The sequence below is a fragment of the Marmota flaviventris genome, chromosome 5 (genome assembly GCF_047511675.1).
Source record: "Marmota flaviventris isolate mMarFla1 chromosome 5, mMarFla1.hap1, whole genome shotgun sequence".
Lineage (NCBI taxonomy): Eukaryota > Metazoa > Chordata > Mammalia > Rodentia > Sciuridae > Marmota > Marmota flaviventris.
Window position 1 is genome coordinate 61,269,398 of NC_092502.1, and position 13,717 is coordinate 61,283,114.

General features: G+C 54.9%; 1 protein-coding gene across 1 annotated transcript in view; it reads left to right on the plus strand.

Annotated features, from left to right (window-relative positions):
- Positions 1 to 7,540: 7,540 nt before the first annotated feature.
- The window catches only part of Camk2a (calcium/calmodulin dependent protein kinase II alpha), a 60,621-nt gene continuing 54,444 nt past the window's right edge, over positions 7,541 to 13,717 (plus strand). The window contains exon 1 of the mRNA XM_027949274.2: positions 7,541 to 7,602. Within this exon, the coding sequence (XP_027805075.1) occupies positions 7,541 to 7,602 (62 nt within the window). The remainder of the gene's footprint in view (positions 7,603 to 13,717) is intronic.

Here is a 13,717-nt window from a genome sequence, read left to right on the forward strand (position 1 = left end):
AGGGTGTAGAACTGTTCAGCTGAACAGGTTGGGAACATGGCTGGGGTGGGGGTGGGAATAAACCAAACTGGGAGGCCTGGGTCCCAATCCTGCCTCTTCACTGACTTGCTCTGTGACCTCAGGTGACCTACATGAGCTTTTATCCTCAGTTTCCTCATCTGTAAAATGAGGTCTCGTGACTTTGTGACTGCTATGCACCTTGTACCTGGGGATATAGTGGCGCCCTTGCCCCCTTGAAGCTTATGGAAAGGCCTTCCCCTTCACTCTGGGCCTCTGTGGTGCTGCTTGGGTGACGGGCCACAGGGAGGCAACTCCAGGCCAGACCCTAGCTGGGGCATGGTGGGCTGGCTACTCTCTAAAGAGACCCGTGAGAGCTGAGGGTAAAGGTGCCAGGTAGGGAGGGCCCTCATGTGGCCTGGGCAGTCCTGGTGCCAGATGGCACTGGGAACCATGCTGGAAAGCTCTTCTTTCTGCTTCTAGGCACCCAGAGAAGTTATCTGGGCCCTAACCTACTATAGTATCAAAAGTGGCAGAAACAACTATGAAAAGAGCCCCAGAACCAGTATTTTCTTTGACCTCGGCGTGGTCCTTTCGCTCTGGGCCTTCCTTTCCCTATCTGCACATGGAGATGCAGTCCTGGCTCTGCCTACCTCCCAGGGCTGCAGAACACTGGCCAAGCTACAGGTCACAGAGGAGCCCATGAACCTGATTAAAGTGCCCTGACACAGAGGCAAGGGATGCAGTGCAGTCTGTGAGCACATGTGTGGGTACAGGTGTGTGTGCATGTGCGTCCTGAGGGCAGGTGTGAGCTCACGGTTGAGTGAGGGAAGGGGAGAGAAGGTGGACAGCTTCGCTAGGGGGCAGAACATCTGGATTCCACTGCATGTCCTCAGGCAAACCCCTGGCCCTCTCTGGGCCTCAGTGTCTCCCTGTGCACAGCGGATCATCTGAGAGCTCTTTCTACTTGGCCACAGTGGGCGTCCGGTGTGCGCGTCTGGGGGTGCGGTGCCGGGTGTGGGGGCAGGGCGCGGGGTTGCGCAGCCTTCCTGCTGCACGGCGCTCGCTCCTCATCGCACACAGCGTTCTGCATATCTCCCTTCAGGTTCCAGTCGGCGCGGAGTGTGTAGGCGAAAGCCCTGCTGTGAATTTTGAAAATAGTTATTTTTGTCGCTGGCAAAGGAGGCCTGTTAGGACTCGTCAGCTTGTGGATGAGCGGGATGGGTGGGGTGGGGTGGGTGCGGTGCGTGGGGTGTTCGGGTGTTGGTTACAGTGCCGCATCCCCACCGCAGTGATTGAGCCCAGTAGTGGGGGTCTGGCCTGCGGCTGCAAGGTGAAAATGACCATCCTGTCCTGGCTCCTTCCTCTCAGCCCTGTTCTGTTTGCCTCTTGTCACTTCCCCATCTGAAACCTTTCCTGGCTTCCCTGATGTCGAGGCTTCTGCTAGGGCAGGGACCAGGGCTGCAGAGGCCTCCAGAGTCCAGTGACCCCAGCATTTTTGCTTGCTCAGGAGGGAAGTTCTGAAGAAGTTACCCATTAGAGTAATGTTGTGGCCTGGTGTACACCATGGGCTGGGCTTTCCACTGTCTGCCCACAATTCAGGATGCTCCAACTCTGCCAGGTGCTTTGTGACTGCTATGCACCTTGTACCTGGGGCCATAGTGTACCACTATTTCTGCGGCACGTTGCTAGACCATCCGGGGCCTCCTTGCAGCTCCAGGTTTGTGTGAATTGTATCAATGCCTCTGGTGCCTGCTAAGTTGGCCTTGTGCAAGGTGGCCCAGTCTCCAGCTGTAGCCCCTGTTTCCCTTCCTGGGACCTGTGCCTTTTGGGGCCACAAGTGCAGGACCATAAATGATCTTTTCTGCCCTCCCCTGGGGATCAAGACCTACTACTCTCTGCTGTTAACTTGGCCCCAAACCATAGAGACAGTTGGGGAGGGCAGCTGATTCCTGTTCCTCATGCCCTGACAAGGAGTCTGGGCGCATGTCTCCATCAGGTTCTCAAACCCAGTCCAGAGTTCATGTAACTCAGAGCCCCGCTCAACCCAGAAACCAGCAAATAGCCCAGGAGCCCCATTTAAGCTTTAGCCTACAATCTGGTGGTCCAGGCCTGAAAACTGGTGGAGGTTCTCTCTCAGGGGTTGTGCCATGAGAGACTCAGCCTGCTGTGGCCTCTGCTGTGCCCAGCAATCAGCATTCAGCATGTCTAGTGTCCTTCTGCTCTGGCATCCTGTAGTCCCCTGAGTTCTCTCTCAGTGTGCTGGGTCTGCACTCTGCCAGACCCCCATATGGCACTGTTGGCAGGTGCTTACAGCACCCCAGTCTCTGTAATAGGCAGGAGCTGGGGTGGGGGAGAACCAGAGTTAGTCCTGGCCTTTTCAGTCATACATCTGGGGGAACGAAGCCCAGAGATGCGTGCTAAGGTCCCCAGTTTCTCCCTTGGCTGGACCAGGTGGCAGCAGATCTGTTAGCTAGTGAGTTAGTGCCAGATGGCAGCCTGTCCAAGCTGGGTCCTGCCTGTGGAGTCCTAGGATCTGATGACCATTCCCTAGGGAGCCTGGAGAGACCCCCACACTTGCCAGGGCTTTAGCAGTGTTTCCTTCTTGTATTAGGTGCCTACTGGCTTACCCTGGGACATGGGCAATTCGGGGCCTCCTTGTAGCTCCAGGTTTGTGTGAGGGAGGGCAGAGCAGAGTGGGGGAGGGAGCAATGTCTGGTGGCCAGGAATTCCCACTTCTCATGCCTCTAACAATGATGAGAGGGCAGCCTCCCCTTTCTGGGCCTTGGTCCCCCATTGGTTAGGGACATGTGCTCTCTAGTGCAAGCCTAATAACCCAGGGCAGGGGTGCTGATATCACAAAGACTTGGGTTTGAACCCCAGCTGCATGGCCCTGGGTGGGTAAGCAGCACCACATCTGTGCAAAATGGGCATGATTGCACCTGTCCCAGGCAATGCGTGATGTCAGGGACAGATGTTACTGTGCTGAGTGCTTACCTCAGGGCCTGGCTCTGTGGTGAGAATAACTACTTTTCAGGTCCCTGGAATCAATAAATGAAGATTTTATCTCCTTCCTTTTGCCACTGAGGAAAAACTCTGCTGCCAGCTCTCCAGGACTGGAAAACTTGGGTCCCCTCACTGCAGGTCATGCTGTGCAGTCCTTGGCTCTGCAGCCACTGTCCTCTGTCCCATGGCTCCCTGCTTCACTCTTCCCTGCAAGGAAGGCTTTTATGCAGGATGCTTTGGGGGACAGTGCTGCTCTGTGACATTTGACTTCCTTCTGTGCTGGGCCTTGGCTTTGCTTGCTGCAATGAATTAGCCCGATCACCCTCCATCCAGACCCTTGATAGGATGATTTCTCTCCTGGCCCACTTTCCACTGATTCTGCCCCACACTTGCTGCCCTTAGTGGGACAGGCCCCACGGGGACCCTTGAGACGTTTTCCATGGTGCCTGCTCAGGCCCTGTAGGACCCTGCAACACTTGGGCATATCATGCATGTGAGCATGTGAGTGGACTGTGGGAGGTGGGATTTGAGTTGGCTATTACAGTGTCCCTGGGGCTCCCACTGCCTGCCCGGGAACCAGCTCCCATCTCCTTTTATTCTTCCCATCAGTGTGGGGCACTGCTTGTGTTCACAGCCAATCCCTATCCTGGCTCGTCGGTGCTGTGCTCAGCAACTTCCAGGGCTCCCACCGCTGGCCACAAGCCCATGGCACACAGGCCTGCTCTTGAATGCCGCATGCATGTTGCAGATGGGGGCACACGTGCTGGCTCTCGTGCCTGCCATGGCCCCGGGGAGTGGGGAGTCTGGCAGGAACAATCCCCCTGATGCAATCATCGGCTCTTTCTCTCAGCACCACAGAGGTATGGCTGGCTCCTCGCTGCCCGCCACCACCGGGCACAGCTGCCAGCCTTTCGGGCACAGAGGAAGCAGTGAATTAGCGGTCATGCCTCCTCGGCAGATTGGCAGTTGCATTCAGTATGGGGGTGCCTGTGGGAGGCAGTGCCCACACCCCTGAGCTGGGTTCTAGAAGGTTCAGAGGGGCATGTATGCGTGTGTGTTAGAAAGGCTCGCCAAGGAAGCCTCTTCCTCCTCTCCCTCCCTTCCTTCTCTCTGTCTTGCCCAGACATTCCTCCATCACCATCAGATGCATCCTGCAGCCTGGGAACTGCCCCTCCCCCCATACTGCATACACAGGAGACAGAGTGACAGAGACTAAGACACAGAAAGGAAGGGAGACAGAAGCTAGAACAGAAGTGGAAAGGAATGGGAAAGACAGGGAGAATGGAGAAGGAAGGATGGAGAAAAAGGCAAGAAAGAGAGAAGAAAGGAGAGTGGGAAGTAGAGATGGAAGCGGGGAGTGGAGTGGGGTGCGTTGGCCCTGCACCTTGAAGGCACGTGGGCCACCCCCCGTGGTCCCTGTCAGAGACAAAGAGCTAGTTGGCCCTTCTGGGCTACCTGCAGCCCTTCACATTGTCCTCTGAATTACTGCGAGCTCTTCTAGGACCTGATGTGGGGACCTCCCCCATATGCTCTGCTGGATTCTGAGTTCTGTTTCATCAGTGGGAGGGGGAGGAGCAGCAGAGTGGTCAGCCAGCCCCAGGCCAAGCAGGACCTTTGTTCAGAACACTAGATATCCATTAATAGGCTTTCTGCACACTTACCTTTGGTTCTACTAATTTCTTTTTTTTTTTCAGTACTGGGGATTGAGCCCAGGGCCTTATGCATGCTAGGCAAGTGCTCTACCCCTGAGCCACCCCCCCCTTCTTGTTTTACTTTTGATTTTGTTTGTTTTTACTAATTTTCAAAGCAGAGATGTCATTTGGTTGGCAACTGATGAGCTGGAGGTCCTAGAGACTTTTTCTCCTAGCCTAGCCTTCTAATCCACAGGAAGTGTTGTAGATGTGAGACCTGGGCAAGGTGATGTCCAAATCATGAGCTAAACTGTGGGGACTCAAGAGAACAGCTCCCCAACATGCCAGGACTTGGAGATGGTTGTGTGTGCTTCTATGATTCAGCGAGAGGTGTGACGGGAAAAGACTTCTAAGTCCTTCAATCACAATAGTTCCCCACGTATTGGACACACATATTATGTCAGCCACTGTGTTCATCTCACTGAATCTATAGAGTGGCCATGGAGATAGGAAATATCATTTACTCAATTTTTCACACGAAGAAACTGAGGCACAGAGAAGTTAAGGTACTTATTCAAAGTCGCACAGCCTATGAGTCACATAGTCACCCTAATGACTGAAAAATGTTGCCTGTCCTCTCCCCTGGGCAATGGCTGAGGTAGCCTCAGTGCTCCTGGGTGTGAAGGCATTCCACAGGCCTGGCGGAGGATGGGGGGGGGGGCGGTCAGGAGGGTGGCAGCGCAGCCCTTCCCCTGCCTCCCCATACACGTGCCTCTAGCTTGGCCGTGGTGTTCTGTGCCCTGCCCGCTGCCCACCTCTGTGTGGTCCCCAGCGCAGGCCTCTCCTCTTTGCCTCTGAATTGCAACGTTGGCGGCAGAAGCGGGAAGCATATTGTGTGCAGAAACAAAACCGAGTGGTTTTTCCTTTTTCTGAAGGTGGTAATGGTGCAATTAGTGGCTAAGCCATTACCCCCCCCCCCCTCGCTCCCCTCCTTCTCCTCTGCCTCCCTCCCTTTCTCTCCTGGGAAAGTGGCTGAATTAGAGAGCTCCCCTCCTCCTCCCTCACTCCTGACTCCTAGGAGGAAGGGCACAATGGGGGAGGGTACCTGATGTTGCCAGGGTCCTCTGGACTTAGGCTTGCTGGTCAGGGACTGTCGGGATTGGAGAATACCAAAAAGCAGACCATATATCTAGCATTCGAGGCAACCAGCAAGGCAATTTGGTTATTCAGAGGGGTGAGCTAGAACCCAGAGTGTCCGGATCCCTGGATCCTTCTGTCTGCCCCATGCTCGCTGGGGAGCAAATGCTGTCACAGGGGCTCAACCTGGGAACTGTGACATGAGCTAAGGGATACTTTTTTTCCACCCTGAGTGGAGGAGGTAAGTATGTAGAGTCAGAGGTTCCAAATACAAGCCAGAGTGATGGGATAATACTTTAATACTTCCCTTTTCTTTTTCTAGAAACTGAAAAAAGACCTTATGTTTACATACTTCCCAAAGGCCTTCATGACCCTTAAGCCACGGGAACTTCACAGCCTTTCTCTGCAAGGGCAGTTTTGTTCCCCTATTTTATAGAAAAGGAGTTGGAGGCTCAGAGAGGGTCAGTGACTTGCCCAGGGTTACAGAGTTTATAAATGCCAGAGCTGGAACTTGAACTCAGATCCTTACTCTTAAACTCTAGTTCCTTTTCTTCTTAAAACCCTGGGTTGTAGGTATTGCTGATGCTCCGAAGAACTGCAGTTGGTAGGGAAGTTGCCCACGGAATTTGGAAATGAAGCTTTCAGAGCAGGACAGGGCAGGTCCATGGCCTCTGGCCAGCCCCTGGTAAGCCAGGCCATGCTAACCTCACCAAAGCTGCCTCTTGCCTTTTTTACCTTGACTTGAAGCACAAACAGAAACTGGGACATGAGCCCCAGGAGACCAGATCTCCACTGTCCCTCTGGGCATGTAGGTTGGGGGAGAGGCTGCAGAAGAGGCCTCAGGAGGGACCCACTGTCACAGTAGTGAGAGGTCAGGGTGAGCAGGTGGCCAGAGTTATACCATCCACAATCCTGGGGTCTCCTCTGCACTTCTTCCCCAAGCTAGAGAAACAGGGTGATGGACAGAGTGGCAGAAGAGCAGAGAGGAAGAGCAAAATAAGAAGGACAGAGGCAGAGGTAAAACCCAACCAAACCACAGAGGGGAACACAGAGACAGTTATAGACACTGAGATCCACAGAGAGAGACATCCCAATGAATTAGCCATCATTTCCCTGTAAACCTTAGAACCCAGCTGTTGCCAGGGCAACGGGGCAATACCTGTCTCTCCAGAGAAGACGAAGTTGCCACGGTAACTACATCCTGTCTTTCCCAAGGACCATCCTGGAATGTGGCACCCACTGGCCGTTACCATGGCAACTGCCTCTTTGCCCCACTTAATCCCATCCCGTCTGCTATAAGGGACTCATAGTTGGAGGTGGGGGAGGTGGGAAGGAGAACATGACTTGTGGACTAAGTTTGTTCTCTTCCCCCTTCTCCATGCCCCTCAGTGCCTCACCCTAGGGGTGCCGAGTCCACCCTCCCTTGGCCCTGCACAGGCTTGTGGTATTGTGTGCGGTAGGGCCAGGGCGTCCGGGAGCAGGTTTTGCAGTAGAAGGCAGGCAGGTGTTGGGGAGGCAGTTACCGGGGCAACGGGAACAGGGCGTTTCGGAGGTGGTTGCCATGGGGACCTGGATGCTGACGAAGGCTCGCGAGGCTGTGAGCAGCCACAGTGCCCTGCTCAGAAGCCCCAGGCTCGTCAGTCAAGCCGGTTCTCCGTTTGCACTCAGCAACACGGGCAGGCGAGTGGCCCCTAGTTCTGGAAGCAGAGCAGCAGCGCCCCAGTCCTGGTGCCCCAGCCCCGAGCCTTGCCTGCCTGTCCAGTGCCAGGATGGCCACCATCACCTGCACCCGCTTCACAGAAGAGTATCAGCTCTTCGAGGAACTGGGAAAGTGAGTTGCACCTCAGGGAGTCCTGGAGGGTGCAGGGGGTCAGCCTCTCGGGCTGGGGGGCGTGTGCCTACATTGCTTGGGCTCTCTTGTGCACACAGAGGAAGGCAGGCTGCATGCTTTTGGGGCACTCGCATGTGCACAAGGTGCCCAGAGTCAGGCATAGGCATGTTTGTGGGTGCAGATGTGCCAAGCCAGCCAGGTGTGTGTGTGTAAGGGTGATAGGTTGGTGGTCTATGCCAGTGTGTGTGCATGTGTGGGGACACATGCACAAGTAGACACAACCTGGGTGCTCACAGATTCTTAGAAACTTAGGGTTAAAAGGGATTTTCCTACTCAGCTGGAATCCCTTCTATAGTTTCTCTTGGATATCTGTGGTGACGGAGAGTTCACCACCTCCCAGGTAGCCCTTCCTGACTTTAGACACCTATAGCCCTTGTTCAGAGTGGCCAACTTCCTGTATGCATATCCTCTCCCCACTGTCCCCTTTCCAGCTCCTACCAGAAGTGAGGGCATAGGTATAGGAGGGGTTAATATGCGAAGGACTGGTGTTGGGTGGAGGGGAGGTGCAATCAGCAAGCTGGGGGGACACCACTGCTGCAGGGCTGATAATATGAAGGGTGAAGAGCTGGGATCCTTTGGCAAGGTTGCCCAGCCCCAGAGCCCATTTTATGCCTCTGATGACGGATGCGAGAAGGGTGGGAGGGTGAGGAGCCAGGGGAGCGTCTTGAGGGAGCCCAGTAGACTGCAGAAGGGGAAGGTCCCTGGATGCCCCCAGCTAGGCTTGTGGAGGACCTGGGATGATCAAGGGTTGGGGTGCTGTTTGGAGGTGGAGGGTGCCCTCTGGGCAAAGGAGCGCCAGTGCCCTGGTTAGTTATTACTGCCATGGCAGCTGGAGCACGGAGGAGAGGGCCTTTGGAAGCAGGTGTGTGTCAGTCGGAGGTCTAGACATGTGAGGCCAGGGTGCATTTTGAGGCGGAGGTTGATGCGTGCTGTTGTATAAGGACTTTCGAGGAGAGTTGGTCAGGTTGTATAAGTACTGACTCTGGGGTACACTTGTGTGCACCAAAAGGTTGTGCAAACATTCATGTTTGCTTGTGCACCAGAAAGAGGTGCTTATGTGTGTGATTGGTGTGTACAGCTTGAAAATGCAAGTGTGCCCTGCAAAGGTGCACATGTGTGAGAATGTGGAGTGCTGTTGGCTGGGTTGCACGGGAGTGAAGGTGTCACTGTGTGTCACTGTGTGAGTCCGTGTATGGCAGGTCAGAACTGGGTGCACATCAGTAAGCTATGAGTGTGGGGCCTAGGCATGTGTGAAGACCCACACGGAGGCATGGACTCAGCAGTATTCCCATGGGGTCTACATGTGCACATCTGTGAGATGCCTACAGGAAGGTGTGTGTGCATGTGTGTGTGTGCGTGTGTGAGGCCTGGGCTCACAGGCTCGTGTGGGTGTTGTAGGCGTGTGTGAGCTCATGCTGGTGTCTGCATATGTGTGGGAGGTGGGCCTATGGCTGTGTATAAGCAGAATGCCTGCACACGCACGCGCACGTACACGCATACACACGCTCAGCCTATCCTAACACCTAGAGACACAGGCCAGCTTCCTTATGCAGACACACACTCTTGTGCAAATGTGTTCACTCTTGCCTGCAGACTTCCTGCCTTTCTGAGTGTGTCTTTGTGCTGAAAGTGGGGGAACGAATACAATGTTTAGAGCTGCTCTAGAGGACTGGGCTGTCCCCCAAATTCAAGCTGGGACCTCTCTTCATCTGGTCTCCAATGCCCACTTGGAACCTAGGAACTGTCTGGTTAGCCAGGAGCTGCCTTTAAGATTGCCACCAAGGCTGGCTTGTGGCAGGACTGCGTCACCGAGCATAGTGTGATGGTTGGAATGTGACTAAAGTGCTCAAAGTGACATCAAAAGTGCTGCTTTGCCCCTAGAGGAGAGGCTGTCAAGATGGGGCTTAGATTGGGTGACTTGCACAGAGACCCTCTGTGAGCCTTGTCACCCTCTGCCTGCCTGGGCTCTTGGAAGGACCAGGGCAGGAACAGGATTTCAGGGGAGAGGGAGCCCTGGCAGGAAAACTGAGGGTGACAGTCACGGCCGGGCCTTGTCTAATCAATGTCAGACCTCTTCCTTCCAGAACCCTCAGTGCTCTTAACCTTTTCTAGGTCACATATTCCTCCAGGAATCTGATGAAAGTCTAAATTGACATTCCCCAGAAAAATGCACAAACCTACAAAATGTTGCGGACACTGTCAGGAGCTTGCAGGGCCTCGGAGGACTGTGCCTGGGCCTGAGTTGGAAGATGCCTGGATTGGAGAGAAGGGGCTGAGGGGCCCGGCCCCACGTCTTCTAATGTCTGTGTTACGAAGTCCAGGGCACACCATGGAGGAGGCAGGCAGCTCGGGCTCTGTCTATCGGCTTCGGTCTGAGCGTCCAGTGGGGCAGGGTGGGCTGGCGGCACTCAGCTCTTAGCTCTGTGACACTGGGCACTCTGTGACACTTCTTCCCTCATCTACACCCTGGAGATTAAAAAGAGGAGTGAGGATTAAGTGGGATGGTGGGTGGAGCTGCAGCCTTGAGCCGGGGCACACAGGGACTCCAGCAGGACATCACTGCTGGGTTGGCTGTTGGGCTCTGGGGTTGGGCAGGGCTGGGGAAGGGAGCAAAGCCTTCTATTTCCCTTTTCTCTGGAGTCTGTGCAGTGTGGGGGAGGGTTGACCAAGGCTCTCCTGGGCTGGCAGAGAGGCTTTGGCTCCCCTTCTATCAGGGGGGCAGTGAAGATGCGTGCAAGGCCTACTCTTCAATTGGTGACTCCTGCCCCTTCCAGCCAGGAGAGTGTGGTCAAAACCCAGAAGCCAAGTCCCCTTCCAGAGCCCACTTCACGGCACTAGCAGGAGGACTGGCAGAGGAGGCTAAGTTGACTCTAAAAGGGGACATTGGGGCTTTGGGGCCTCCTTCAGCTGGGCCCTGTGCTGCTGAGCTGGAGAGGAGGGCAAGGACCCTCCAGGCTTCCTGTCCTGCCCAGTGAGGCCTGGCTTGTCACTGCAGGCCTTCCAGGACCCCAGGAAAGGGCAGGCTCCTGGCGGAAGGGGAGCTGCTCTTCCCCCCTAATGGGCAGCCAGCTGGGGGCTGTGGCTGGAGGCAGGGCCCTGAGCAGGGGTTTCTGGAGCTTCCAGATGCTACCAGACTGAAGGCCCCACCGGCCCAGAAGAGGCCAGAACTGAGTTCCAGGTCTCCTAGAGGGCTGGCATGAGGCTGTCTTGCGGGTCCCAGAGATGAGCTGACTTCCCTGTCCCCTGACCCTGACCCTCATCCCTTCCCAGGATGAGAGACATGGACGGCTGGAAGAGGAGCACTGAGTCTGGGGGGCAGGCAGGGACAGGGTGCTGGGTCACAGCTCCCACATACTCGGCCTTCTCCGAAGCCCAGGATCTCTTCGAAGGCAGGAGTGCTGCGGGTGGGGGCCAGAGAGACGCACAGAGAAAGGGGTCAGGGCCAAAGCAGCGGAGGAGGAAGGAGGAAGCCTCCTCCAGTCTTTTCCATACAGGGCTTCAGATCCCACCCCTGCCACAGAGGTTAGAGAGACAGAGAATCACCCTGCAGCCTGTGTGATCACTGGGCTGTACAGGAAAAGCCTCCAAAGGAGATTTTACTTGAGAGAGGAGGGAGGGAAGGAGGGAGGGAGTTCAACCCACTCGTTTCTCTCTAGAAACAAGGATCTGAAATTGACTCAGGCAGTGCTGGGTAGGGGGAGGGTTGCGGGGGTGTGGGTGGCCAGCAAGGTTGACGGAGGGAGGAGAGGCTGGCCCCTGAGTCCGAGCCCTTCTTATTCCATGGATTTGCACTGTGCACCAGGCTGGGTCGGGCTGACTCATGGGTGGCAGGCAGCGTGGCCCAGAGGCAGCCCCCCACACTGGGGGCCAGGGTCCCGGCTGCTAAGGTTCAATCTTGGACCCAGACTCTGATGCCTGTTGAATGTTCTTAGCAACCCCACCCTTCTCTGACAGAGCCATTAGGAGGATGGACGATGTCATAGTGGAGAGAGAGGCCACCTAGACATCAGTGCCCCACCCAAAGATGGGAGTGTGCCGTTATTCGGCTTCTAATAACCTCTCATACCCAGAACACTCTGGGGCTCACCAGGAGCACCTCCATCCATTAGCTCTTCTCTGGGGGGGCAGGCAGGGCTTATTTATCCATCTCACAGATGAGCAGACTGGGGCGAGGAGGTGGGGGCCTAGGGGATGGCACCCAGGTCTCCAGCACCCATGCATGCTCTGAAGGTTGCTGAGAGGGGCTCTCTAGATGCTGTAACCAGGGAGCATCTCCTCTCTTGAGCACAAACAAGGGAAAAGGGGCAGTAGCCTCGAGGCGGAAGGGACTCTGAGCTGTTCCTTAATTTTCAGCCATGATTCTGTCTTGAATTTGCTGGGCCACCCTGGATGAATCACTTATCCTTTGTGTACCACAACTTTACCATCTGTAAAATGGGGATCAAATCTCTATAGATGCCTGAAATGCTCCATTAGGGTGCTACCCCTTGCAGCCTCCCTTTGTGCAGGATTAATGAGAAGTTGCAGACCCTAGAGCATTGGAATTGGGAGGACCATAGAAAATGCCCATCCATTGCACAGACAAGAGACAACAACCAAAGGGAAGAAAAGTGATTTGTCCAAGGCCACAGTGAGAGGCAGTGGCAAAAGTCAGGAATGAGAGACAGTGATTTGCAGGGATCAGAAACCAAAGGATGGGAAATTGGGAGATAGGACCTCAAGAGGGGTGTAAAGGATGTCAGGCACTGTGGCACCTGCCTGTAATCCCAGCATCTTGGGAGGCTGAGACAGGAGGATTGCAAATTCAAGGCTAGCCTCAGCAACTTAGCAAGACCTTGTCTCAAAATTAAAATAATTAATAAATTAAATTTAAAAAGAGGGGGTGTGAGGACAGGGGAGGGGATAGCCTTTCCTCATGTTCTCCCTCCAAGCCACCCAAGCAGTAGGCAGGCACATGTTCTGGTGCATGCGGCAGCCCTCCACCCCCACACTGCCGCCCCCACACGGGCTGAGACACACTGACACTCTGCGGAGCCTCCCTCCCTTCCTGCTACCTCCCTCCACAAGCACACACTGACACTGCTGCCAGTACCCCCTGCAGGCTGGGCCCAGGCCTTCTACGCAGGGTGAGGACCTCCCTCGGGGTCGCACGCCTGCATCCCTAGGCTAGTGCGCACACACGTGCACCTTCACATAAGCTCACAGGAACACACGGGTGCACACACACACACACACACACGCTGGCTGCAGGACACAGCTCAAGTTCACCTCCTAGTGCAGGGACAGCAAGATGATGCTGGCTGGGTTCTGGGTTCTCTCTTCTTCTCTGTCTCTCTCCATCTCTCTGGTCTTTCTCTCTCTCTCCGTCCCTTTCTTCTCTTTAGGCAGGCCCCTCTCTAACATAGCCCACCAGTCCTGTGTGCCCACTCGTGGCCTGTCAATTCTGAACTACTCCATGCACCGTAGGAAGCCTCCGGTCCAGGTGAGCCTTGTGCAGCCCGACTGCTGAGACCCACCTCGAGGGCACTGCTGTCTGCCACGTGTCAGGTAGCTCTATAAGGCCAGGAAGACTTACTGTGCTGGAGAAGGTTAGGGTCTTGGTATCTTGTGGTCACATAAAAGACAAGACTCATCTGTGATCCTTGAAGCCATTCAAGTCTTTTCTGAGCAGATCCTTTGTTCCTAGCCCTGGGCTGAGCTCAGCATGTACCACCTGCAATCTCTGCCCTCAGGGGGCTTGCGATCTGCTATGAAGCCAACATTAATTAAATCACTTTAGAAACTATTATTTAAATGCATCTGGATAAGGGCTATGAACAGAGCTGTGAGCTTCAAAGAGACCTCAACTAGTTGGAATGAGGGAGGTCTCAGGGAAGAGTCCCCTGATCAGGTGACATGGGGAGCTGGGGGCAACTAAGAAATAACCAAGTTGGGCGCAGTGGTGCACACCTGTCATCCCAACTACTCTGGAGGCTGAGGCAGGAGGATCACAGGTTCAAGGCCAGCCTAGGTAACTTAGCAAGACCCTGTCTCAAAAAAAAAAAAAGTTAACCAG